Here is a 27,249-nt window from a genome sequence, read left to right as displayed (position 1 = left end):
TGCTGGGAAAAGTAATATTAACAAACATGCAACTATTACTTTTCTCAGCAAGCCCCAGGACAAATTAAGCCCGGATGGGGGGATTATATGGGGTGGCAGAGGGGGCGTGGGGCAATGGGGGGATGGATGCAGGTCCAGGGGAAGACAGCGGGGGTCCGGGGGGATGGATGTGGAGCCAGGGGGAGGCAGCAGGGGCCCGGGGCAATGGGATGGATGCACGGCCAAGGGGAGGCAGCGGGGGCCCGGGGCAATGGGATGGATGCGGGGCCAGGGGGAGGCAGTGGGGGCCCGGAGCAGTGGGATGGATGCGGGGCCAGGGGGAGGCAGCGGGGGCCCGGGGCAATGGGATGGATGCGGGGCCAAGGGGAGGCAGCGGGGCCTGGGGCAGTGGGATGGATGCGGGGCCAAGGGGAGGCAGCGGGGGCCCGGGGCAATGGGATGGATGCGGGGCCAAGGGGAGGCAGCGGGGACCCGGGGCAATGGGATGGATGCGGGGTCAAGGGGAGGCAGTGGGGGCCCGGGGTGATGGGGCGATGGATGTGGGGATAGGGGGGATAGCGGGGGCCTGGGGCAATGGGGGGATGGATGTGGGGCCGGGGGGGATAGCGGGGGCCTGGGGCGATGGGGCGGGGTGAACTTGCATGGCCGGAGCCAGGGGTCAACGCCTGCGGCTGTGCAGTCACGGCTGGGGCCATGTGGTTGAACCCAGGGGTCAGAGCCTGCAGCTGGGGCTGGGGTCAGCACGCAGAGCTGGCTGCCCGCCACGCAGCTGGCGCCTGGGACTGGAGCCGGGGACCTGGGGCTGGTGCCAGGGGCCAGAGCCCAAAGCCAGGGCCACGTGGCTGGAGCTGGGGATTGGCTCCTGAAGCCGCATCAGTGGAGCCTGCTGCCCAGCCACCCCGGAGGCCCAGGCCCCTCCCCGGAGGGTTGAGAACTCACCTTCTGCAGCGCTGGGCCCCACCTGACTCCAGAGGCAATGCAGTGTGGCACATCCAGAAGCAACAGGTGGGGCGGAGGCTGATCCTTTGCCCCCTCCGCCGCCCCCCCCCGCCCGAGTCACCACCCAGGAGGGTGTAGCGGCGGCACAAAAAGCCCCTGGTGGCCGCGTTTGAGAAACACTGAGCAGGAGACAGGGTTGTAGACTCGCAGAAATATGGGCAAGAGAAAGGGCAGGGAGAAACCAAGAGACAACTGAAAGAAATGGGCTTTAACCTAAGAGCTCATTCAAAAAAATACATTAACAAACTGTAATAACAGCTGTATGAAATAGTCACCCCTCGTCGCTCCATCAAGCCCACATTTAAGGACAAAGACACAGCTGCCTTCAGACCCCACTGTTTGTGCTCAGGTCTAACCAACCCTTCATCCTGACCTGATGGGGCCAGAAATCAGCGTTATAAACCCTTAGCGCCACTCTCTTTTGGTTTCATCTAATCAGCCCCTTCCACTTTTCTCTCTTTTTATTTGTTGGGGTTTTTTTTTTTTAATGTGTATCTTTTCCTCCTCTCTTCCTTAAAACACTTTCCTGTCTCACTTTGCCCTGGTAGGGACCACCACCAAAAACCGAACGAATCAGAATGATAAGAAAGCAAGCAACGAATATATGTAGCACTTTCCCACTCTTCAGTGGGGAGCTGCCTGCCCAACACCACAAGGGGCTGCGTAAAGGTATAAATCGCAGCACTCACCTGAGGACCCCAAATGGAGCCTAGCATGGAGTCATGCAGTTTGGCTTCTCTTGGTTCTAGAAACATGCTGCCCAACACACTGCTCTCAGGTATGAAAGGTATCTCAAGTTGCAGTGGGGGAGGTCTAGGCTGGATATTAGGAAACACTATTTCACTAGGAGGGTGGTGAAGCACTGGAATAGGTTACCTAGGGAGGTGGTGGAATCTCCTTCCTTAAAGGTTTTTAAGTCCCGGTTTGACAGAGCCCTGGCTGGGATGATTTAGTTGGGGTTGCTCCTGCTTTGAGCAGAGGGTTGGACTAGATGACCTCCTGAGGTCTCTTCCAACCCTAATCTTCTATGATTCTATGATAGATCTGTGCTCTGGGATAAGGCAATTGAGAGTAGTTAACTCTGCTGTGTGCACTGTACATATAACTCAGTGGTAGATTCCCATACAGTTAATCCCGTTGTGTGCTTTGCTTGTGCTACCAAAACTAACATCTTAGTGACCAATTCAAGCAGTTTTTTAGAAATACACTGCCTGTCTCAATCCCAGTGGTTGAGGATTTCAGAGCAGTCCAGGGTATTGAGACATACAAGGGGGAAGTTTCAAAAGCAGTCCATGTGGGCTAAAACTCTGCTCCTGTTGAAATCATGGGGATCAGAGTTAAGCTAATGCTGAGTGCTTTTGGAAGTCTCGCTCAATTCTTTTATTAAAATAAATGGAAGTTGTGTCTAAATCCCTGGGACTGCTTGAAAAATCCCAACCAGTGCTTGCATGCACGCCTTTGTGGTGGCAGGTCTCTGTGTCCCCCTCCCAGACAGTGGACTCAGAATCTAAATGAATCCTGTTGTTTTTCTGTTTTATACCAAAACAAGACACCCTGCCAGAAAATGCAAATATGATGCATGCAAGTGAAAGGTTTCTTAGGCTATGTCTATATTGCAAAGAAAAAGGTGGGTTCTTAACTCAGGTTAAAATAGCAGTGAAGACACGTCCGATCAGCTTTTAACTTGGGTTAGCATCTCGAGTTAAAGTTTATAGGGGAGTCTGAGATTGAACTCAAACTGCTATCTAAGTTAAAAGCTGAGTCTTCACTGCTATTTTAACCTGAGTTAGAATAATAGAATATCAGTGTTGGAAGGGACCTCAGGAGGTCATCTAGTTTAACCCCCTGCTCAAAGCAGGACCAAATCCCCAATTTTTGCCCCACATCCCTAAATGGCCCCCTCAAGGATTGAGCTCACTACTCTGGGTTTAGCAGGCTAATGCTCAAGCCACTGAGCTATGTCTCCCCCCCTTAACTAACCCAAGTTAAGAACATCCCTTTTTTTCCAGTGTAGACAGACCCTTAGTGTGATATTGGCAGAACTGTCTGTGTTGGGGGATTAGAAACACAGCTCCTTTAGCGAGGCTTTATTGTATATACTGAATTCCCCTGTTCCATGCTGAGAAATTATCCCTTTAAATGTAATGAACTTCTGCTTTCCCCTTTTATTTTTCCAAGTCAATGGTAGGATTTTTGTAGGAAATTATCTCTGCAGCAGTTTGGATACAAAGGTCAGGTGAAGCGTTAAATCTCTTTTCCCCCTGGAGCGCTCTGTGGGTCAGGATGCCCCGGAACTTTCAAAGCATCTGTTTTCTTTAACAGCATAATTACATGATCCACAATCAGAGGCAGAGGTTGGCAACACGGCACAGGGTGGTACGCTACAATGTGCATTGTACTTATGCGATTCTAGCAGAACTGGACTCAGATGTGTAGTTCAGAACTGAACTTCCCGAGCAGCTCAAGGGGGACCCTATTAATTAGTATGTGTTGTGGGAGTGGCGGGGGAGGCAAAAATATTCCTGTTCAAGGCCCCTCATGGGCTAGCACCGGGCTGCATGTGTGTGTTAGCAGAAAGGAGAGTCTTAAGTGTAATACTGTTAGCCGGTATTGGTTGGCAATTCTGTTACCTTCTTCAGTATGTTCTGCACTGCCAGCTTACTGATTGGCTCCAGGCCCAGGAAAACTGATAGTTTTTATTTTTTTTAATGATAGCACTTACAATACATAACAGTATTATTCCAGTAGGCAATAAAATACTGTATCTTAAGGACACTGTTTTTATCTTTCCATTAGCTTGTCTTTACTGTCTGGATACAGCCATAATAATAGAGAGAACAAGCACTTCCCAGTTCTGATGTTAGAGTCAGTGTAACTAGTATCTGCCTGCATAAGACACTGCTGGGGTTGGTTCTGAAAACTCTGTGTGGCTTTGCTTTTAGTCAACTAAAGTACTTGCTGTAGCCTTATCTGTAAATACAGATTCTATCTGGAACTGAGAAGTAAAAATTATACTGAATAAACAATAGAACGTTTGTGCTTTCCCATTATCTTGTGCTCTCTCTCTATAAACTTGTCCGCGTAGTTTATTACACACTGGTATTGTGTAATCAGAAATATATGCATATGGTTATCTTCAGTTTGCAATTATTTTCTCTCTTCAGGCTGTGTTGACAGAATTTCTCGGTTTGTTTCTAGTAAATTTTAAGCTCCAAAATCTTGAAATGTAAAAATTGGCTAATTTGCTGAATGTTGCATTTGGCTTCAGCTCATAGGCAGAGCCTGGACCTGGGCTAGGGTTCATGGTATGGCTCTGACCCATGGCTTTGATTCCAGCGTGGGTTTGATAGCACCAATATCTTGTGCCATTTCTGCCAAAAATAGTGAAAAAGTGACCTTGGGAAGCTTATGACATTTTGAATGGTGGACAGATCAGCTGTTTTTGGGAGACTTCCACCATCTGGAACAGAAATCTTGTGCAAATGGTTGTTTTTGAAAGATCGCAGCCACATCAGATGTATGGCTAGAACACAGGCCCCTTCCACATTTGCATCTCACCTGGAACCAAATCCATAGGGAGCGATTTGGTTCTGAGGCCCTACCTCCACAAATTCAGAACTTCTCTATTCATAGCACTTTTCATCTTCAAAGTGCTCTACAGACATTCACCAGTCAATTTTCACAATATCCCTGTGAGCTAAGTAACAGCTGCCAAAGGACTAGAGTCCTCACTCCGAAATACAGTGGGGTGTGGCATGGATTTTAGTGTAACATTGGGGCAGTAAAAGACTGATGTGTTGGAAATACTATCTGTGTTGAATCAAAGGTCAGCTTTAGCCAGGCAGGAACATGGAGCATACTTTAACCAGAATATCTATGAATCCATGGGAAATAGATTTTTGCAGGCCGCTTCTTCATGCAAATCAAATGACTTACCTTTTAAAATGTTATTGGTAATATAAATAGGGGACTGTTAACCCCAGAGTTCTGGCTAAAATCCAATATGTGTAATTCTTCTTCGAGTAGTGTCCCTATGGGTGCTCCATGTTAGGTGTCTGTGTGCCCCTGCACCTGTAATCGAAGATTTTTGGTAGCAGTGGCCCGTTGAGCCCGGGCATGTGCTCTCCCTCCCTCCTGGTCTGCCTCTCGCCCCCTCACTTCCTTCTCTATCGTCTGAGGGAAGGAGCAGCTGTCCCTTCCTTATCTGTGTCCTTAGCATATGTGGTGTTTGTTTCGTTACCTTTGTTCTCCCTAACAGTACTCAGGCTAGTGTTTTGTTTTGTTTTATTTTATTCCTTTGGTTTAAAAAGAAAAGAGAAAAAGGAAAAGAACTTCACTTTCCTTCTCTGTCAGGGGGCATCCCCCCTCCCCCCCAGGCATCTAGTAGACTCATAATTATTTTCTTTTTCAGTTAAAAAAAAAAAAAAAGGAAAGATGATGTTCTTCTGCATATTCCTCCCTGCTAGAGGGTGACACCCCCCGCCCAGGGGCTTGCCTGCCTCTCTCTGCTCCAAGCGGTGCCTCTCCTGCCAGGAGTCAGTTCCTGTCATGGCCAGACGCTCACTGTGCCTGGGAGAGCCTCACAGAAGTGCTTCACCTGCCACACCGAAAACTGCAGCCTCACAGGAGCTGGGAGCTGAAGTAAAAATTCCTCCCTATGGAGAAAACACTTCAGTCTGCAGGGGACTCCGGTGGGTGCTGACCCCGGATCCTCCCCGTCCCCGGAGCCTTCACTTCAAAAGGGGATGAGTGGTGAGGAGGAGAGAGAGAGAGAGAGAGAAAAGAAGAAGCCACCAGCGGACTCCCCCTGGAAAGGCTCCTCCGAGCAACTGGCCAGCCAGAGGGGTGTTCCCCAGTGCGGCCATCTCGGGCACCGACCCCCAGCAACTGGCCAGCCCGAGGGGTGTTCCCCAGTGCGGCCATCTCGGCACCGACCCCCAGCAACTGGCCAGCCCGAGGGGTGTTCCCCAGCGCGGCCATCTCGGGCACCGACCCCCGAGCAACTGGCCAGCCAGTGGGACTCCCCAGTGCGGCCATCTCGGCACCGACCCCCAGCAACTGGCCAGCCCGAGGGGTGTTCCCCAGTGCGGCCATCTCAGCACCGACCCCCAGCAACTGGCCAGCCAGTGGGACTCCCCAGTGCGGCCACCTCGGGCACCGACCCCCGAGCAACTGGCCAGCCAGTGGGACTCCCCAGTGCGGCCATCTCGGCACCGACCCCCAGCAACTGGCCAGCCCGAGGGGTGTTCCCCAGTGCGGCCATCTCAGCACCGACCCCCAGCAACTGGCCAGCCAGTGGGACTCCCCAGTGCGGCCACCTCGGTAGGACAGTACCAGCAGAGGAACCTCCTGCTGTGAGCTCAGCTTCCGCAGGTCGGCAGGAAGCTCTGGAAGCTGAAACCTTCAAAGGGGCTTCCTGCTGTGAGCTCTGCCCTGCTCTGAGCTCTGCTCTCGGCACCGACAAGGGGCTTCTGTGAGCTCCCTGCTGCTCTGAGCTCTACACTGGGGAACTACTGCACCCAGAGGGCACCCTTACCGTACCATCTCTAAAAGAGCGGCACATCGGCACCAAGACACCAGAGGCTTCCACCCTCATGCTCTGAGCCAAGGGTACCATCCCCTAAGGAGAGGGGACAGTTACCGTACCATCTCTAAAAGAGCAGCATAGAGAAACCCTTTGGTACCAGATGCAACAAAACTCCCATCTAGGAAGTGTTCTGCACCTTCCCAACCATTGATACCAACTACAGACACTCCTCTGGGGTTCCGGATGAGCCTATGGTAACACAGGTACTCTGATACTCTGGAGACCTGTGGCCTCAGTACCCAGGGAGAGACAATTGCTATACCATCTCTAAAAAAGTGGCACCATCAAACTTTTTGTACTGGGCGAAACTCTCATTTAGGGAGTGCTCTGCCCAGCTATTGGTACTGACAATGTACCACGGATCCTCCTCTGTGGTACCAAATGAAGCCATGGTACTGCATGAGCTCTGGTACCCTGGAGACCTGATGATTGGGGAAGAACCATAATCCCCATTACTTGGTATCCCGGTATCGAGCACATCCCGGCACCCAGAATCGCTCTTAGCATTGGGCTGTATACTGCCAATGCCCCAGTCAGCGGCACCCTTACCCACGGACGAATCTGACACTGGCCAGGAGGAGATCATTCTCTGGCCCCTCAAGGTGGCCCACCACCACACTACAAGGGTCATCCCCAATTCCATCGTGCCAACCGCCCATGCCTGCCTTCCTGCCTCTCCCTCCCAAGGCCATATTGTAATTCTTCGGGTATATACCCACACATGGCACGACCGTCTCCGGTGTCTCTCAGGGAGATGGTTTACTACAGCCTGGCACCTGAGCCAGTGCAGGAGAGCACCTGAGCCAGGACAGGAGAAAGCTTTTTCAGAACAGGAAAGAAGGGAGAAGGGGAAAAAAAACAAAAAACAAAAAAACAACACCTGAAGAGGAAGCTACCTCTTCAGCACACTTCTCCTCATCTCTCCCAGATGAGACTGTGCTGCCCACCCCTCATCACTAGGTGAAGATTTAAGAACTTTCTGGATCTTACCAAGAGGGTGGCAGACAAGCTGCAGTATTCCCTTACAGGAGGTGGCAGATACACATCACAAGTTGGTGGAAATTCTGCACACTACCTTCTCATCTAGAACTGTCCTCCCAATTAATGAGCTGATTCTAGATCTTACCAAAATCATCTGGCAGAGCCAGCCTCCATCGCACCAACCAGCAACAGAGTGTAAACAAAAACAACGCTACATCTCTACCCAAAGAGGCAGACTTTGTTTTCAGCATCCGCAACCCAACTCCATCATAGTGGATGTGGTTAATGCATAAAGCAAGCAGCATAATGCCAAGTCAACTCCATATGATCAGGCTTTGCAAGATGCAAGATGGCATCAACAACATTACTGTTTAGAGTCATAAATTACCAAACTGTCATGGCCAAAACAATTTTGTTAATCTTGGGAAACCCAGGATGTTTCTGAAACGTTACTGGAAACACAAAAAGAACAGATTCAGACCATTCTTAGAGAAGGTCAGTTAATAGCCAGACTGGTCCTAGAGACCCCAATGGATGTAGCTGTTACAGCTGCCTGCCCAGTCTCCAGTAGTACTGAGGTGGGTTGTGGGTTTTGTTTTTTTTTTTGTTCGCTACACCTCTCTAGATTGCCCAAAGAGCTACAGACTTCCAATTTGAAGGGCCAAACTCTTTGCAGAGAAGACAGATTTTCTCTCCACATCCTGAAGGATTCTCAGACCACACTACACTCCTTAGGAATCTACACTGTGGAACAGAGGAGAAGATATACCCCTCAACCACACCAGAGATCACAGTCTTCTCAATACTCACCATCTCTGTGCTGTTATGAGCCACAGTGTAAGAGGCCCAGGGCTCAGAAGTGAGAACAATCTGCACCCCAGTCCATGACCTCTCAAACTGCCTCTTATAAGCACTTTGTTGACCTGGTCGGGGGTCTGAACAATGATACCTTACAGCATCAGCTGCCATCTATACACCTGTCATGCCACTCAGAAGTCACCTTACCTTACTTCACAGCAGTTAGGACCAGCTCTAGAGCAAAGAGATTTATTTCTAGCCCTGAACTTACAGGGTGCCTACTTCCATATCTCAATACAACCATCGCACAGGAGATTTCCTACTGCTTACCTTTGGGGCAGGATCATTATAGGTACGGACTGCTCCACACAGGGTAGACTCCAAGGTTCACTTCATTGTAGTGGCATACTAACCCCGGTAGTGACTGGACTTTATCAGCACCAGCCTGATGCAGTACAAGCGAGAGCGCTCCTCTCACTACCCATATTCACCACCCTGGGACACATGTCTCCCTGATATGCTGGGGAGCTCACCTACACAACAACAAGGTTCAGGTCAAATGGTCTTCCACAGAAATGACCTTCCATATCACTCTTTTGGGACTAGGGGCTGTCAGGAGTGCCTGTGCATAAACTCTGCCTTTCATCAAAAACAACACACAAAGGTTATGATGGACTTAATGTGACCTGTATGTTTTGTATAAACGGCCAAGGAGCTGCCAGATCTCCCTCCCTCTGCAAGACAGCATTCAAACTTTGGAATTGATGCACCCATCACAATGTGCTCATCTCAGCTGTCTGTCTACAAGGGATACAGAACGGGATAACCAACAGTCTCAGTTGGAATTTTCTCACCACAGTGAATGTATACTGAATTCACAGGTGCTTCTAGATGTGGCCACCCTTTGGGGAAACATTCACTGGCAGTTGCCCTCATCTTTCCAGCAGACAGGGCCCACTTGTATGTCTTTTCCCAGTTTCCTACCCTATCTAAGATTCTGTTGAAAATTCAACGAAACAAAGCGAGAGTTATTGTGATTGCCCCTCTTGACTATGACAAGTCTGGCTCCCTTACCTGACACAGATGGCAATATGCCCTCCTGTTCCTCTGATGTCAGCCCATTCCTCACCCGCTTGCTCAAAACAATGGGCTGACCCTTCACCCCAACCCATGGGTCCTCCGCCTCCAGGCTTGGATCTTTCTTTGTTCTGAGGCTTAGAAGCAGAATGCTCTGACAAACTGAAACACACATTGCAACACAACCACAAGTTGACCACTCCACATACCTATCTACAAAATGGAAACGACTCCACGTTTGTACCGTTCCAAACGGACAGACCAAACCTCAATTTTCCTCCCTCTGATTTTGCACTACATTTTAAACTCTCCCTCAGCTCTCTTAAGGTTCATTTCGTGGCGAACATGGCTTCCCACTTGGAGTTCGCTCAACCACTAATGCAAAGATTCTTTAAGGGCATTGGGACTCTCTTCCCCCATGTGACACCACCCGCTCCAGCCTGGGACTTTAATCTAGTTCTCAGGTCTTGGACTAGACCTCCCTCTGAGTCGGGGGCAACTTGTTCTCTCTTACACCTGTCCATGACGACAGCTTTTCTAATTGCCATCACCTGAGTGAGGCACATAGGAGAAATAGCGGCCCTGATGGCACACTCATCATTCACAGCCTTTGTCTTTAAAAAAAAAACCTCTAAGGCCATATCCCAAGTTTCTCCCTACTTTTTCTGCACTTTCCATATGAATCAACAGATCCACCTCCCTGTTTTTTCCCAAAACCACATTGTGACAACTGGGAGACAATTGTGCATATGCTAGGTATTAGAAGGACATTAGCATTCTACTTGGACAGGACTAAGGAGTTCAGGAAATCCCCTAAACTCTTCCTTTCGTCCACAGAAAGATCCAAAAGCTCTGTGATATCTCCTCAAAGACTATCCAAATGGATCTCTAGTTGCATTAATCACTTAGCAAGGGCGCAACTTGCTTCCGTCCATACACACTCCATGAGATCAGTTCCTACCTCAATCACATTCCATAGGGATACCCCAATCTCCCCAATCTATAGAGCAATGATTGGGGCCTCTGTTCATACTTCCACAGAACATTATGTGATCACTGAAGATATGGCCGCTGACACCCTCTTCGACTCCACAGTACTCTCTGTAGTAAAAGACTCTGCTCCGACGTCCCAGCCTCCAGTGGTGGGTACTGCTCCGGAGTCACCTAAAGTGGAGCACCCACAGGGACACGACTCGAAGAAGAAGAGGAAGTTACTCACCTTGTGCAGTAACGATGGTTCTTCGAGATGTGTGTCCCTGTGGGTACTCCACAACCCGCCCTCCTCCCCTCTACTTCAGAGTTCTCTATAGGGTTCTGTGGTAGAGGAGGAAATGAGGGGGGGTTTGCCCGTGCAGTGCTAAATAGCCTCGAGGCAGACCACGAGGGAGGGAGAGCACACACCCGGGCTCAACGGGACACTGCTACCAAAAATCTCCGATTAGAGGTGCAGGGGCACACAGACACCTAAAGTGGAGCACCCATAGGGACACACATCTCGAAGAACCATCGTTGCTGCACAAGGTGAGTAACTTCCTCTTACGTTCTGCCTCCTGTTACTCAATGCCCTTGCAGTTTCAGCCAGCTACAGCATTCTTCCTGACTTCTTGGTCTAAACTGTTGTCTGTTCTGTTGCTGCATGTTGAGCAGTGGTTGTATTTCACCCCAGAGGTAGCTGCATTTTAGTGAAGCGAATCCTGCATGTACTGTAGCCTGTATATTGAGTCACATTTCCAACGCATTATGGAATAATTTGAGATGAAAGCGTACTATAGACATGCAGTATATTGTAAGTAAGCTGAATGCATGCAAATTGAGGGTTAGAACCTCAGCTGCGGGGGGCACCACGGGTGCTGGGGGGGGGGAGTTGCAGCCCAGGGGGGCACTGCGGTTGCTGGGAGAGCGGGGGGGTTGGTGGGGCTGGGGGAGGCTCCCTACCCAGCTCCTGGGAAGAGGAGACCCTAGCCCAGCTCCTAGCTCCATGTGCTGCCTCTGCTCCACCCCAAGCCCCAGTTCTGCAGCTCCCATTGGCTGGGAACCATGGCCAATGGGAGCTGCGGGGGCGGTGCCTGCGGGTGGAGGCAGCACGTGGAGCTAGGAGCTGAGGGAGGGGAGTTGCTGTCACCCTTCTCGGGAGCTCCTCCCAGGTAAGCACTGCCCCCCCCCAGCCCTGAGGGGGGCCCCCCCAAACTACTGCTGCTGGGTGGGGGTGTGGGGGTGGCCCAAGACTGCCCCAACAACAGCCGGTGCGACTGGCCCAGGAGCTGCCAGAGCTGCTCAGGCGGCTGCCAGGCAGTTGCACCAAGCTGCTGCAGAAGTCAGAGGTCACCGAAAGTCACGGAAACCGGGACCGCCGTGACAAACATGGAGCCTTACCCGTGACTAATGTATCCAACTCGTCTGGCAGTCCACACGCTGCGTTCATCAGCTGCACTGCACTCAAGTGGCGCTGAGGACCCAACCCAGCATGTCCATGTCCAAGTGCGCAGGTCTGGACTGCTTCAGCTGAAAGAGAATCGCTGCTAGCTGTCCGTAGGATCAAGATTTAATCCTCTCTTTAGACCGGGCACTAGAACAGTGGTTCTCAACCTATTTACCATTGTGGGCCACATATGCAGCTCTCTACACGGTACGTGGGCCCATCACACAATATAGACGTTACATGTAGTGCCCTGAGGCTGTCACACGGGCCGCAGCTGTGGGCTGATCGGGCTGCGGGGTGAGAACCGCTGCACTTGAAGATGACATGACAAGCCCTGGAATGATTAGACATTCCAGGCAGCAGGGGACAGTGACATGAAGACACAGGGTATGTCTACACAGCAAAGAAAAACCCGTGCATAGCCCACAAGCCCAAGCTGGCTGGCACGGGTCAGCCATGGGGTTTTCTTTGCTGTGTGGACATACCCACCCTGTCCAGTACGTTCGAAACAGCGTACTACTTGTGCTGAACTCCCGCGTGTTCTGCACTGGTTACAAAGCTGTGCTCCTCAGTGGGATAATCCTGATTTGCATGGTGATGCCTTTTCATGCAGTTAGTGCATGTTTGCCCTGGTTTTCATCAGGACTCCCAGGAAAGTGTCAGGAGCATAGAAATTGCTGTATCATCAGATCAGACCAATAGTTTTTCTGGTCCAGTATGCTGTCTCCAATGATGACTGGTATCAGCTACTTCAGAAGAAGTTGCCAGAACCGTTGCAGTAGGCAGTTTGTGCAGTAACTTGTCCTGGAGAAATTTCCCTTCTGACTCCCAATAATCAGAGGTTGGCTTAAAAGCCGAAAGCATAAGTGTTAAAAGTGGTTGATTTTGGGGGGACGGGTAGTCGGCGGAGACAAGCAATGGATTTTCAACCAAAACAAAAAATGTTGTGGGGAATTTTCGTTTTAGTTTAAATTTGCTGCCCATATTTAAACACACACACACTCTTACTCTCTCTCTCTCTCTCTCTCTGTTATTTCCCGGTACCTCATTAGCCTGTTTTTTTTTAAAAATCATATCACGTTTTATACTCAGTAAGAAGCTTGAAAATATGTTTTTCTCTTTGTTTTAGTCTGCATTTGGCAAACTTTGTTTTACTCTTGTTTGTACTAATCACAGAATCTGGTCCAGGGTCGAAGAAGAGATAATAGAGCATTTGTCTCTTTTCCTGCTTTCGTGCAGTATCTAAATAAGGAGAATGTTCTCTGAGGGGTAGGACTGTCTGCAGACCTGGCTTGTAATCCCAGCTCTGCCATTGACCTGCTTAGTGAACTTGGACAAGTCACTTTACCTCTCTGTGCCTCTGTTTCCCCTCCTGCCCTTTTTAAGCTGTCTGGGGCAGGGACTGTCTGTGGCTATCTGTATATACAGTGCCTAGCACAACAGGGCCTTGATAACAACTGGGGACTCAAGGTACTACCAGCAGAAAAAAATAATTTGTTGATTTGGGTTGGTCTGGCGGCTGTATGGCAGATTCTCCACTGGTGTAAATTGGCGTTGCTCCATTGAAGCCAACAGAGCAACGCCAGTTCATACTATGTGAGGATCTGGCCTGTGGTGTGCAATCCTTCGTGAGGAGCTCGTGCTCGCTGTCAGAATTGCTCTTCTCACATGCATGTGTTGCAGCATTTAAAGCAGCGTTTTTACCCCTGCGCAAGACAGCTGAATGGGAGAGGAAGAGAGACGAGCTCTTTTAACTTCCTCCAGCATGTGCAGTTGACTCAGGTGCAGCATGCAGAAGCTGCGTGTTCACCTAGGGACACCTCTTCAATCATGTGGAGCCGCGTTTTTGATACTTACCGTTGCTTCGCATAAACAACAACAGACGTGATGTGTGAGACCAAAGTCTCCCATTAGCCCTGGCAGAAATAAGATTTTTGGGAATTCCTGGAAAGTGAACTCGGCCAGCAGAAAGATACGTCCTCCCATGGTTCCCCCCTTTTGAGAGCCCATTCTTTTTATTAGGGTCTCTCCTGCTGCTCCTATTCTAAACACTTTCGCTGCAGCTGTTCACCCACACCATCTGACCAAGTTTAAAGGTGTCTCCCTCTGTGCTGGAGATGGAACATGCCCTGTCGGCTCCAGAGTTTATGGTTTTTCACCTCTCCTCTTTCTCCTGCGTGGATTGACGGGATGTCTGACTGAACACTAGTGAGAGGCAAACTGCAAAATGTTACCCACCTCTTCCCTCTGACCCGTCTGAGTTGCTCATTTCCCACAGTGCTCCAGGCTCCCATGGTTGCTGACCTCCCCTCCCCCGTGTTCTCTTTGCGAGGGGCAGCCCTTTCCGTGCCTCTTGTGGCAGCGGGGGGCGGGGAGCATTATGAAAACACTCAACACGCCAAGGTCCAAGTGTGGGGGACAGTGCGTGACCGAGAGCTAAGAGTGAGGGACACAAAAACGTGATTTACACCGGAAGCGTAAAATGCGGCAGGGTCGCTTCTTTTAGTAGGAATGACTCTCTCTGTTGCCTGTCCTCTTCGGGGGTCTTTACTGCCGAGTGTCAGCAATTTGCAGCAGTATACGTGAGGCAATACCAAATGTGTGTTGCATATAGGTGTCGTTGGGACAATGGCCATTGGGAGGTAAGAGTGGGAGCCTATAGCTTCATCTCTGGGCTTTCTGCTGTGGCTCTATTAGCCCTGTGAGGTGCTCTGGGATTTCCTGGCTCACATGCCGTCTGACTGAAACCTTCCCAGCATGACCTCCAGAAGAAGAGGAGGAGGAGTGAGCCATCCTCCAGAGTTCCTGTGGAGGGGGGGTGAGGAGTCTGCACATAACCTTTCCCCCCTCACTCAGAAGAAATCTAGCAGTCAGACAAGTAAATGAAACAGACAGGAGAAAGGGAACTGCCTGAATCCTTCTTGAACCCAGACTCATAGAAATGTAGGCCTGGAAGAGACCTCTAGAAGTCATCAAGACCAGCCTCCTGGGCTGAGGCAGGGCCAAGTAAACCAAGACCATCCCTGACAGGGGTTTGTCCAACCTGTTCTTTAAAAACCTCCAGTGATGGGGATCCCACAACCTCCTGCAGTAGCCTGTTTTCCGAAAGGAAGATGTGTGAAGGTTCTGGATGGGCCTTAACATATCTGGTTGTCTCCAGTGAGAACAGGCGGAGAACACTTTATGGCTTGAGAGCAGATAGGCCTACCACCTCCCACAGCAAAAGGACAACACGTTTACATGGGAAAGGGACAGAGCTACAACTATTGGCAAATTAGGCTGGTGCATTGATGCTAGCAGATCTTGCACCACAGGCCTGCTTAGCTGCTCAATTTCCTGTCAGAAAATCAAGGTAATGTTGTGTAACAAGTTCCTATGACTGTTTTAGCTCCTGTCAGCATCAGCTAGCTGTGAGGGCTAAACCAACTGTACAAGGGAAGGACACCATGTGGAGGGAGGAAAAAATTAAAAGCCAAATGAGCCCTTAAAGGAGGCTTGTGTGTCGCTCCAGCACACTCCATGGATGTGTTGCCAAAAGTTTAATCAAGGGAATATAACAAGGGCAAACGAAAATTGCCCAGCACTGGCTGATCACTGGGAATCAAAAGGGTTTGTTTGTAGCATAACAGAGCTGGGTCACTGGATCAGTAGGTCCTTTGCTAATATAGTCTCCAACATTACTGTGATTGCTGTTTCCTCTGGATAAGCAAGAGGCGCTGAGAGCTTGCAGGTCCTGAGTTCTATTTCCATATCTGACATTGGTAATTTACTAGCCTGTCTTAGGGTTTCATATTGCTGTCCAACACCATCTATCTAAATGCCTTCCTCAGAAAATAGATTAGCATTAGTGAAGTCCCTATTAGACTTCATGGAGACTCTTCTGACTTTTCTAGATATAAGAATTCTGATTGGGGTAGGGTTATTTTTTTTGATTGGGTTGTTTGTTTCAGGTCTTTTCCCCCTCTTTTATTTTTGTGGGGGCTGATGGAAGGAGTAGGCGCTCAGCTATATGATGGAGAAGTTTCACCAAAGAGAATGTTATCTCCATTTTATATGCAGGTAAATTGAGGCTAAGAGACTTGCTCAGTAAATGAATTGAAGATCCAGGCGGAGAACACGGTGCCTCCTGGATCCCAGTCCTATGCCACATCCCAAACAGGTGGACCAGACCTCTGATGTTGTCTGTATTGGTGCAGTGCAAGGAGCTCCTGTGGCGGGAGAGAAGTTGCTGGGGAGGGCAGAGATCCAGAAGGATGCAAGGGCACTTTGGTTGTTCCCGGCTGTTGGAACAGCTCCTTAAGGTCTTTGACAGCCCGGGGTATGTGAGACCAGTCCTGCTGCTGCTCTGACTTATAAATGGGCTTAGCCCCAGTATACCAAGAGGTGCAAAGGTGTCCCTCTCCTCACACCAGTTTCTGTATCGAGTCTAGCTCACCCAGAGCTGGGAATCAGGCCCATAAGTCTGAACCCTACCTAGTGGGCATCTTTGTGCCTTGCAGCCCCTTCTCAATCACATCACAAGGAAAGAAACGTCCACTGATTGTTCCCATGGATTTCTCAGTCTTGCATTGCCGCTTTCATTAATTGAGAGAGGCAGGTGTGTGATTGCTTTGTGCCGGGAAAGGAATCCACTCGCCTGCAGGCACTTACAAGAATCTGTCGATGCTAAGGAGCAAAGTAAAGGCTTCCGTAACCCGTCTGGTCTTGCCACTTGATCTTGCAATAATGCTGTTTTTATGGCAACACAATCACGTTTATATTAGCAGCCTCTGAGATAATAAATAAAGGGTTATGACTGCACTTCAGGATCAAGGGGAAGGAATGGCTGAGGTGGGAGAAATGGAAGTTCAGCCAGAAGCCGATCAATTCAGTTATAGCAAAGGAAGCGCAGAAAATAACATAATTGTTTTCTGTCTTGAATGTCCCACTAGAAGAGTCTCTGCAGTTGCTGAAGATGCAGTCATGGCACATGGACTGACTGGCTGCCTTGTTTTCTTCATACCTTTTAATTAACAAAGAGCAGCAGGGAGCTAGCCTCAAGTCCTGAGCTCAACACAGGTCCTTGCAAGATCTAGGCCTTAGTGTGGGTTAGACTGGGAATTAAAAAGCAAAGCTGGCTGTACAGTAGGGAGAGGAGCTCCTTTCAGATGTTAGGCTGGATCCTCAGCTGGTGTAAATCAGCAAAGCTCTATTGACTTCAGTGGCGTTAAATTGATTGACACCAGCTGAGCCTACATCCAAACCCAGATCCAGATTCATGATTAGGGCTCATCTCTAATTTTATTTATTTATTTTATACATTTCAACCAGAAGGGCCTGATCTGCTGCCTAGTTTGTCAGAAGCACAAGCAGTCCTATCAACTCATCTGGTTCTGTTGGCAGCAAAGGGCAGGACGAAGGGGGTGGACTGTTCCATCTCAGTAGAACATAGATCATCCCAACAGGGTGTGAGGAATTTCTTTAATGGCAGGGATGCATTTTGGTGATTACGCTGTAATTCCAGCATGTATGTTCCATTACTTAGTATGTTGTTAGCGCGTTCAGGAACTATGACTGTGTTGTTTGCGGGCATTGTGGCAGTTTTGAACTAACAGTCTTGCATTGTTTGCATTGGTTGTGTTATGCTCTGGTGGGTAAATAGCCTTGGACAGAATGATGGGTGTTTTGAAAGGGATGCCTTTTAAAAAGCCTCGCCTTCTAAGGCTGTGTCTACGCTAGCATTTTTGTCAGTATAATTTATGTTGCTCAGATGTGTGAAAAACACCCTCCCCCCCGAGCAACATAAGTTACCCCCACAGAAGCGCCGGTGTGGACAGCGCTATGTCAGCTAACGCCGCTCATTGAGGATTGTTTAATTGTGTCAACGGGAGAGTTCTGTCCCTTTGGCATAGAGCAGCTACAGGGGAGATCTTACGGTGGCACAGCTGCGTCGGTATAGCTATGCTGCTGTAAGGTCTGTAGTGTAGACATACACTTAGACTGTGCAGTGCTGAAGTTCAGATTGATTGCACTGCTCTGCTCCCCTCCCCACCTGTGACTGGCTTCAGGGGCAAGTCAGTGTGTGGGCCTCCGTGATTTGAAGAGCGGGGACTCTGGGGTGGCTCAGTCTGTCCTGACGGAAAAAGGACTGGAGACGGGGTGAGCTCACCAAGAAAGAGGTTGGCCTTTTGGTTCAGGCACTGGACTTGAGGTCAAGACAAGTCATTGCTTTGCCACAGGCTTTCTGTGGGACCTCAAGCATGTCAGCACAGTTGCTTGTGGGACAAAGATTAATGTTGCGCCAACCTGAAACAAAATGTTTTGGCATTTCTGAATCAAAATTTTTTCAAATTTTCCATTTGGTGAAAAACTTTGACTTTTTTTCACGAATTGGAATGAAAACAAATGTAGAAACATGCCTGGGAATTTCAGCCAGATGCAGTGCTGTGCACTTCTGAAAATGCTGGCTGATAATGAGGAAAGAAAACACCTGAGGGACACTGTGTTAGTTAATTTATAGACAAGTAAGAAGACGAGGTTCCTTGGCAGTCCACATCATTTTTACAGACAGGTCAGTGGCCATCCAAAAATAGCTTCTTTACATCCTGCAATAAGATGCAAGTTGTTTTGCTGCAGTTGTCCAAACACTTGGAGTCAGACAAACTAAAGAGAATGTTCCTAAGTAACAAAGATCCTGTTTCCGAGCAGCAGCAAAGAACAGAGGAGGAGGAAATACAGGAAGAGCAGGAGAATTATTGTTCAATAAAATTTTATTAAAAGGTTTCCATGAGATGTGTGGCCTTTTAAGAGCAACTAGAAAAATAGACTCTATTTAGAATTGGGCTAAATCAAAAAGATTGCAAATGTCTGATCTTTAAATGCCACTGTTTCTTTGTCCAGCTAATCTCTTTGTCCATTTGAATTTCAGTGCTGTTGATGATCTCACCAAAACCCAAATATACAGAGTAATTCTTTAGCAAATGCAGTGCAGTTAGGAAGTAGCCAGAAATCAGGAGGAAGGAGATTTTTGAATCTGAGTGATTTTGGGGGGCAAAGCCCTCAGCTGGTGTGAATCAGTGTAAATGGCTTGTGCTGATTTGCACCAGCTGAGGATCTGGCCCACTTTTCTTAGTGCCAGTCCTGGCTGAAAAGAAAACTCAGTCTGTTTGTTTGCACGAGCCTGTTAGGTTTTTTTTCACAGTATGATCAATGGGCAGGTTATTAAATCATTCTGCCTGGGAGGGGGGAATAAAGTTTTCACCCTGAAGTAACCTCCTGTCAACATTACCTCCAGCTTTCCTCAGCCCAGCTGATGGTGGCGATTATTTTTCATGTAGAACAAAAAGGCTACAGGAACTTGTAACCAGAGATGTAGGCTAGAGAGCAATGACCGACAGTAACCTCAGTGCACTCATGCTGCAAGGAGAATGGGGGGTGTTGCTTTTCTTCCCCCGCTCTCTCCTCATAATTCTTATACCAGACTGGTGTCCTGCCAAGTCGAGACCGAGCAGCACAAAAGAAACACTGAGAGGCATACAGAGAGCGGGATTCCATGTTCTTGTGACATGTGGCCGCCCTGGCTTGCTCCCCATCCCCTCCCAGCGCTGTGGAGATTTGCAGCAGGCTCACTCCGATGCCTTCACAGAAAGGCACTGAGTATTTCTTGTAAGCAGTCAAGCTGATTAAAACAAGAACGAGAGCCCTGTGCCACAGTGGCTGCTGCTCCCTCCAGGATGAGCAGTACAGCCAGGAGGGAATACACGCTATTAGGAATCCATTGCATTAGGGCTTGGCACGTGGGTTTTTTTTCCCTCTTTGCCATCAATTACCAATTTGTTTTGTGACTCTGCTCTTCCTTAAGTAGAAAAAGTATCAGGTTATCTACCTAATCAGCTTAGCCTATGCCTATGAATCTTCTCTGAGTCAGCTGTGTCAATTCTCTTCATAAGAACATAAAGACAGCCCTACCGGGTCAGATCAAAGGTCCATCTAGCCCAGTATCCTGTCCTCTGACAATGGCCAGTGCCAGGGGCCCCAGAGGGAATGAAGAGAACAGTTAATGATCAAGTGATCCATCCCCTGTTGGTTATTCCCAGTTTATGGCAAACAGAGGCTAGGGACACCATCCCTGCCCATCCTGGCTAATAGCCATTGATGGACCTGTCCTCCATGAACTTATCTAGTTCTTTTTTGAACCATGTTAAAGTCTTGGCCTTCACAACATCCTCTGGCAACGAATTCCACAGGTGGACTGTACATTGTGTGAAGAAATACTTCCTTTTGTTTGTTTTAAACCTGCTGCCTATTAATTTCATTTGGTGACCCCTAGTTCTTCTGTTCTGAGAAGGAGTAAGTAACACTTCCTTATTTACTTTCTCCACACCAGTCATGATTTTATAGGCCTCTATCATATCTCCCCTTAGTCGTCTCTTGTCCAAGCTGAAAAGTCCCAGTCTTATTAATTTCTCCTCATATAGAAGCTGTTCCATACCCCTAATCCTTTTTGTTGCCCTTTTCTCTACTGTTTCTCTATACCAACATATCTTTTTTGAGATGGGGCGACCAGGTCTGCACACAGTATCCAAAATGTGGGCGTACCATGGATTTATGTAGAGGCAATATGATATTTTCTGTCTTATTATCAGTCCCTTTCCTAATGATTCCCAACATTCTGTTCACTTTTTTGACGGCCGCTGCACAATGGGTGGATGTTTTCAGAGAACTATCCACAATGACTCCCAAGATCTCTTTCTTCCCTCAACTCCCCACAGCTTAGCGTTTGCACCTTTCACCTCAACTGCATTCCTTTGTATTGCCAACCTCAAGCATTCAAAAGCCCTGGAGTCAGGCCCCCAAAATCATGTGGTTGGTTTAAAAGAACCAGTGTTGCGGTTCCGTTCTTCACTCTCTGGTTTCTAAGACTTCAGGGCACATTTGAGTCACATTTTTCCAGCATTTTGCCTTAACCATGAAGATTCTGCTAAAAAAAAAAAAAAGCTGAGATTCTCATTTAATCACATGATTCCAGGAGCTGGGGCTTTTAGAAAAACACCAAATATCATAAGACTTACCCCCCAAAAATGTGAGAGATGGCAATACTACTTCCTAGATCTACCTGTGCTAGCTGTATAAAGTAACCTCTGGCTCCAGGCACACTTGTGTCTGCCTGTGCTTGGCCTGGAAATGTCTTGTGGTAGGTTATGATGTTGATGATTATTAGTAGTATTTGTATTATTAATGATCAGACATTTTTATATAAGATTTAGTAAGTTTCTTATTGCTCTGTACACCAGTTCAGTCCTGCTTAAGCCTACAAAATAGAGTTTAAGTGGAGTCGTGAATCTCTTGTGCCTAGCCTTCTGCGCTGGAGTGAATTTCCCCAAAACTGAAGAGCAGTTTATTCTGAACCATTGAGCTCCCCTTGCATCTCATGTGCCTGGCGGCAGGTTAAATGTGACAAAGCAGGTGTTAGCGAAGGTGTTGGAGGGAGGTTATTTTCAAAGATTCTATTTTTGGTGTAAAAACACGGCAGGTCCGACGTATCTCTGCAAGCTGCTGTATTTCAGAGCACATCGGCAGCAGCTACTGGTTTCCTTTTGTGTCCTCCATTGTGTCGTTGTCCCTTCCCCTCAGCCAGGTTTTGCTATTTTAGTTTGAAGATTTCACATTCTTTCTCCTTTTTGGGTTTGCGCTAAATAAAACCAAGTGACACTTGCTTCTCACCTAACAGGTTTGAAACTTCAGGATTTCCTGGTTGACAATGAGACCTTCTCAGACTTTCTCCATCATAATGTTTCCATGCCATTGTTTGCTGTGGATGAGATACTGAATGCAGAGGTCAACCTCCAGCAGGTGAGGAACTCTTTCAAGCATTATTATTCTTATTGTGGTAGAATCTAGGAGCCCTGCCCCATTGTGCTAGTTGCCGTACCAATACAAAAAGATGGCCCCTGCCCCAAAGAGCTTACAATCTCATCTTGGTTGGTTTGCAGCAAGGCTGTAAAAGGACTTGAAAATCCACGTAGAGAGTCTGGAAATGCCTAAAAGGCGCAGAACACTTGAAAAGCCAAAGAGAATTTCTCAAGTCCTGCTTTCCAAGGAAAACACACATCCAAATAGTATTGTTTGGACTATTTTACTTTTCTTTTTCAATGACAATGAAAAGATGCTCTCGTGGGTAAGTCACAGGAATGGGACTCTGGAGCTCTGCTGCAGACTGCCAGAGTGACCTTCGGCAAATCACTTAATTTCTCCCTGCCTCAGTTCCCCATCTGTCCGATGGGGAAGAGGAGGGTTCCTTTCTCCCACCCTGTGTCTGTCTTTTGTTTGGATTGTCAGCTCTTTGTGACAGGGGCAGTGTGCTTGTACAGAACATAGTGGAACTAGGTGAATAATTGACTTTTTTTCAAAGGATCTGAAGAAAAATCGATTCAGTTTGACCCCAAGTGATTTTTTTTTTTTGGACATTTCATTTTGGGTAATTTTTGGGTGCTTTTTACCCTTTGTTTTGGTTTAAAAAATTAGCCAAATTTCTGAACAGAATGCTATTTTGAAAAGAAAAGTCAAAGCATGTTGTTTTGAAATGACTCTGTCAGTATTGTTAGAATGATGTTTTCCAGCCCCATAATATTTTCTATTGAAGGACAGTAGTAGCCATAAACCAAAATCAACAAGTTGTACAGTCGCACAGTGGGATCTGGAGCCTGGTAGGGGGCTTCAGGCACTACCATAATATAAATAATGAATCAAAGCAGACTTCTTTCTTCCTGGAAAACTTCATGATTTGACTTTTGACTCAGAAAAAGCATAAAATGTTCCCAAGTGATTTTGCTCGAGAGTCATGTGAGAGGCCTCACTTTCCCGCTGGATTGAATATTGATTGTGAGGGGAAGGTTTGTTTGGTTTTGCAGGATAGGAATGGAGAAGGAGAGAGGAGGATCTCCGCAGAGAGAATTTAATGCCCACTGCAGGTATACAGTCCTCTCCCCAGCTCTGTATTGAAGTTAGGGCTCTGTATCCCCCTTTGTGAGATCTGGGATTATTTCCAGGTGCGGCTTTCTCTTTCATTCTCCTCAGAGAGGTTGGAGCTGGCAGTGCCAAGGAGACATTATTGGTATATAGTTAAAGCTTCAGTCAGGATTGTGTACTCTATAGGTACTATACACATGCATGTGATGAGATATAAGGTCTCTGCCTTGAATAGCAGTCTAGTCAGCTCTTGGGGAAAGGAGACACAACTCAGGTCACTCTATAGCACTCCTCAGGCCAGTTAGGCTGGGATTTTCAAAGGATTGTTGATTAGTGCTGAAGAGAGATCCACCCAGACCTCCTCAGCCAGAAGCTGGAGATTTGAGCCCCGAAAACATAGAAAGCTGTAAAACCACTTAGACTGTAGGTCTGTGGGGCAGGGACTGTCTCTGTGTTCTGCATTTGTACCACACCTAGCGCAATGGGTCTTGGTCCATGACTGGGGCCCCTAGGTGCTACCACAGTATAACTAATAATAGGACGGAGCAATTGCACTTAAGCCACCTAAGCCACTTGTGATTGACTGTATAAATATATGGAACAAATCTCCCAATTTTACATACACAGTGCTTCGTGGACGGGAAAGAAGGGACACCATGATCCATGAGCCTGAAATAAAGTGACCCGTGTCTTGTTTTTCAGAGCCCATCCCAACTTGGGAGGGATAGCTCAGTGGTTTGAGCATTGGGCTGCTAAACCCAGGGTTGTGAGTTCAATCCTTGAGGGGGCCATTTAGGGATCTGGGGCAAAAATTGGGGATTGGTCCTGCTTTGAGCAAGGGGTTAGATTAGATGATCTCCTGAGGTCCCTTCCAACTCTGATATTCAATGATTCAACTTCTACAAAAATGATCTTGACATTTTAAGAGTCCTTGGGGGAATTAGCCTGTCATTTATAATTTATGCTTCTACTTGAAGTCACCACAATTTCAGACCGATTGTAATTTTCATGAAGTTGTGACTTCATGCAGCTGGGAGTTTTTTTGGTCCTGTCTGCTTGTAATTTTTGTTTAATACAATTGTTGTGATAAGTGTTGTGCCCCAAGTTACACAGGAAATCTGTGCCAGAATTGGAAACTAAACCCAGATCTCCTGAATCCCGTGGGGTCCACTGCCTTTTACCACAAGACCGTCCTTCTCTGATATTGCTGTGGTGCTGGTGGTGCTGATTTTGTAAAGTGCCACCATCACAGATCACAAAACACATCCCATTTACTCAGCAAAGAACAAAGCTTGGCTTCATCCTGTTTCTGGAGTGCAGCTGTAGGCAGAAGTTAAGGTTCTATCACTCTGAGTCTATTTGCATCCTTCCTTAGATAGGCATCTCTCCACTGGATGGTTGATGTGCTTTTGCCTTGAAAAATATGAAAGTTCTTGTACTTTGTTGGCTCCACATGATACAAGAGATTTTGGTGAGACTCTGTCACCGTGTGGCTGGCCCCAAAGAGACCAGGTCACTGAGGAGTCCTGGAAGGAAGCTGAAGTTGGTTCTTTAGAGAAGGCTGACAGCAGGAGGAGCAGCAGGAGGGGTTTGCTGACTGGTGTCCCCAAACCAGAGAGCCAGAACTGGAGAGGGCTGAAGGCAGGAGCAGCAGCAGCAGAGGGAGTTGCGTGCTTGCGAGTCTGCAGAAGGGAAACTGAGACAAGCATTGCTGCTCGTGCCACAGCCTGCCGCAAGACCCTCGGACCGACGCCTCGGGATCACCTTTGATTCAGACTGACGTCCAGTCCAGGCATACCAGCGGTTGCAAACCAAGAGAAGCAGAAATGGAGAGAAACACCATTGTTAGTTGTGTAAATCTGGTTGCCCTGCCACAATTCACAAAGCAAACCGTGACATTCCAAATAGAGTCACAGAGCTTCTCTTGTTTGTCACCTGCATTAAGCACTTACCATTGCACATCCAAAGGACCCCAGTGCCATAATGACCTGTTGAAGGGATTTGGAGATCAGTCCCTCCCTTGAGAGACCCACGTATTGGATGCTTGATCAGAGATTTTCATTCATTTCCTTTACAGATATTAAACAGGAGTCCTTAACTTAAAGTATGAGGTGTCTGTGGACAGGAGTTAGGGTTCTGGCCTAATGTCCATTGAACTCAGTGGCAATGTTCCCATTGACTTCAGTAGCTCAGGATCAGTTCCAAACATTGCAGAATTACAAGCGCCAGGCTGTGGCTGCTCCTTTGTGAGCATGTCAGGAAGAGAGAGGGAGGAACCGACCTCCCCCCATCTCATGTCCTTTGCACACTGGTGAGGATAGGCCATTGGGGGTGTCTTGTGCTGCATGCAAAGCTATGATTTCCCACTCACACACAGTCACACTCACACATCACTTTGTGCTCAGAGGTCTTGATGCAAAACCCATTAAAGTCTGTGGGAGTCTTTCCGGTAACTTTGGTGGGCTTTGGATCGGGCCAAGGAGCACAAACCGCAGGATTCTTGTGCTCTCAACTGCCGCACCTGTATGTGAGGCAAGAGGAATCTGATTGCAAATAATTGTAGGCGAGAGAAGGTGCCTTACAGATGATATATCTCAGGAGTTTAGGCTTTGGGTCTTTCTTCCTTGCTTGTGCCGCACTTCTTAGGCTTGAGCACAAACCTTTCGTTGGAGGGGCCCAGGTCCCAGACACACGTATATTGAGGTTGGTGTAGAGTAGGGAGTCTACTACTATATGGCTCTGCCTGGAGTGTTGGGGATATCTCAGCCGTCGGACTCTCCTGTGGAACTCAGGGGGGCCACACACTTCTGTCATAATCCGAGTAATACATGGCCAAGAACCATGAAATCCTTAGGGAGAAATTCCCTCTCCCTTCTAACCTTGAGTGTTGTGAATCATGATGTAGCCAAATGATCATTTCTGACTCAGTGATACTAGTTTAGTGCCAAGAATGATTTACTGATGGCATTTTGTATTGTTTCACAACTGTTCCCAGGTCATCCTGTCTGGCTATCGAATGCAGCTGAGAGATCTGTGCAATGGGTCAGAGCTGTCTGAATTCCTTACAATCCACAACCCAGTAGTCGCAGTGGTCAGCGAAGCCTTCCTCTGCACCATGCCTAAGGAAAAACTCCACACAGCAGAACAAGCCTTTCGTGCTAATATAGACCTTTTGAAGCCTATACTGGTGAGTGCACTGGCTATACAGTGATTTCTAAGGGAGAGCATCAATGCTGGGAATTAATGCCTTATGAAGGGCATGATATAATGCAGGGGTGGCCAACCTCAACCTGAGAAGGAGCCAGAATTTACCAATGGACATTGCCAAAGAGCCACAGTAATACATCAGCAGCCCCCGCTCAGCTCCCCACCCCCTGCTCCCAGCGCCTCCCACCCACCGGCAGCCCCGCTGATCAGCGCCTCCCCCTACCTCCCTGCACCTCCCAATCAGCTGTTTCGTGGCGTGCAGGAGGCTCTGGGGGGGAGGGGGAGGAGCAAGGGCACGGCAGGCTCAGGGGAGGGGGCGGGAAGGGGTGGAGTAGGGGCAGGGCCTGGAGCAGAGCCAGGGGCTGAGCAGTGAGCACCCCCCGGCACACTGGAAAGTTGGCACCTGTAGCGCCAGCCCCGGAGTCGGTGCCTAGACAAGGAGCCGCATCTTAACTTCTGAAGAGCCGCACGAGGCTCCGGAACCCCAGGTTGGCCACCCCTGTTATAATCCGTGGTTGTACAAGCTTTTGGGAAATACGGGGATGGAGTGTTTAAGAATACACGAGCCTTTATTTTTTGGAATAGACTGTTTAATGCCAATAAGGAAAATGGAAGAGGATTCTGAGTCCCCAGGTTAATCATATAGTTTTCTCCTGCCATACTCCTGCCTTCTGTTGATTGGGGTGATGTGTTAAATGAGGACATTGCCTGGGAACATGTGTCTCTACACGGATTTCTCAGGAGAAAAATATTTATGCTGTATGGTAACAAATGAGCCATTCATTGTTCCTGTATTTTGATCAGATGTTGCGTCTCAGCTGGAATGAACCCACAGATGTCTGACAGAAACCTATTTAGCATTAGAACTTTCATATGTTTGCAACATGAGGAAGCTTATAGCCAATGGCAACCCAAACTCTTTGAGTAGCTTTAACACACGCGCACGTGAGATTTTAGGGCCAGATCCAAAGACCACTGAAGTGAGGGGGAATCTTTCCACTGACTTTAATAGACTTTGGATCAGTACCTAAATATTTTAGCTGCATGCAGTTTGCAATTATTTAAGTAAACTTAAGGTGCTTGGTGAAGATATTTGCAATAGACATGCTCGTTTATTTTGAAACCCAGGTGGCTCTTTGTATACCTACGGTGTCTGGGTAGCATACAAAGAACTTGATGAAGTTGATACTGAAAACAGCAGCACAGAGAAGAAGGGGCCGATGGAACCCACTTT

At 48.1% G+C, this 27,249-nt stretch overlaps 1 protein-coding gene across 1 annotated transcript in view; it reads left to right on the top strand.

Annotated features, from left to right (window-relative positions):
* Positions 1-27,249, top strand: part of ABCA1 (ATP binding cassette subfamily A member 1) — a 131,326-nt gene that overhangs the window by 42,420 nt on the left and 61,657 nt on the right. The window contains exons 6-7 of the mRNA XM_074953656.1: positions 21,571-21,692; positions 25,804-25,995. Coding sequence (XP_074809757.1) covers positions 21,571-21,692; positions 25,804-25,995 — 314 coding nt within the window. The remainder of the gene's footprint in view (positions 1-21,570; positions 21,693-25,803; positions 25,996-27,249) is intronic.

Source organism: Natator depressus, chromosome 5, assembly GCF_965152275.1.
Source record: "Natator depressus isolate rNatDep1 chromosome 5, rNatDep2.hap1, whole genome shotgun sequence".
NCBI lineage: Eukaryota > Metazoa > Chordata > Testudines > Cheloniidae > Natator > Natator depressus.
Note: the sequence above shows the minus strand (reverse complement) of the source record. Positions and strands in the feature narration are given on the sequence as shown.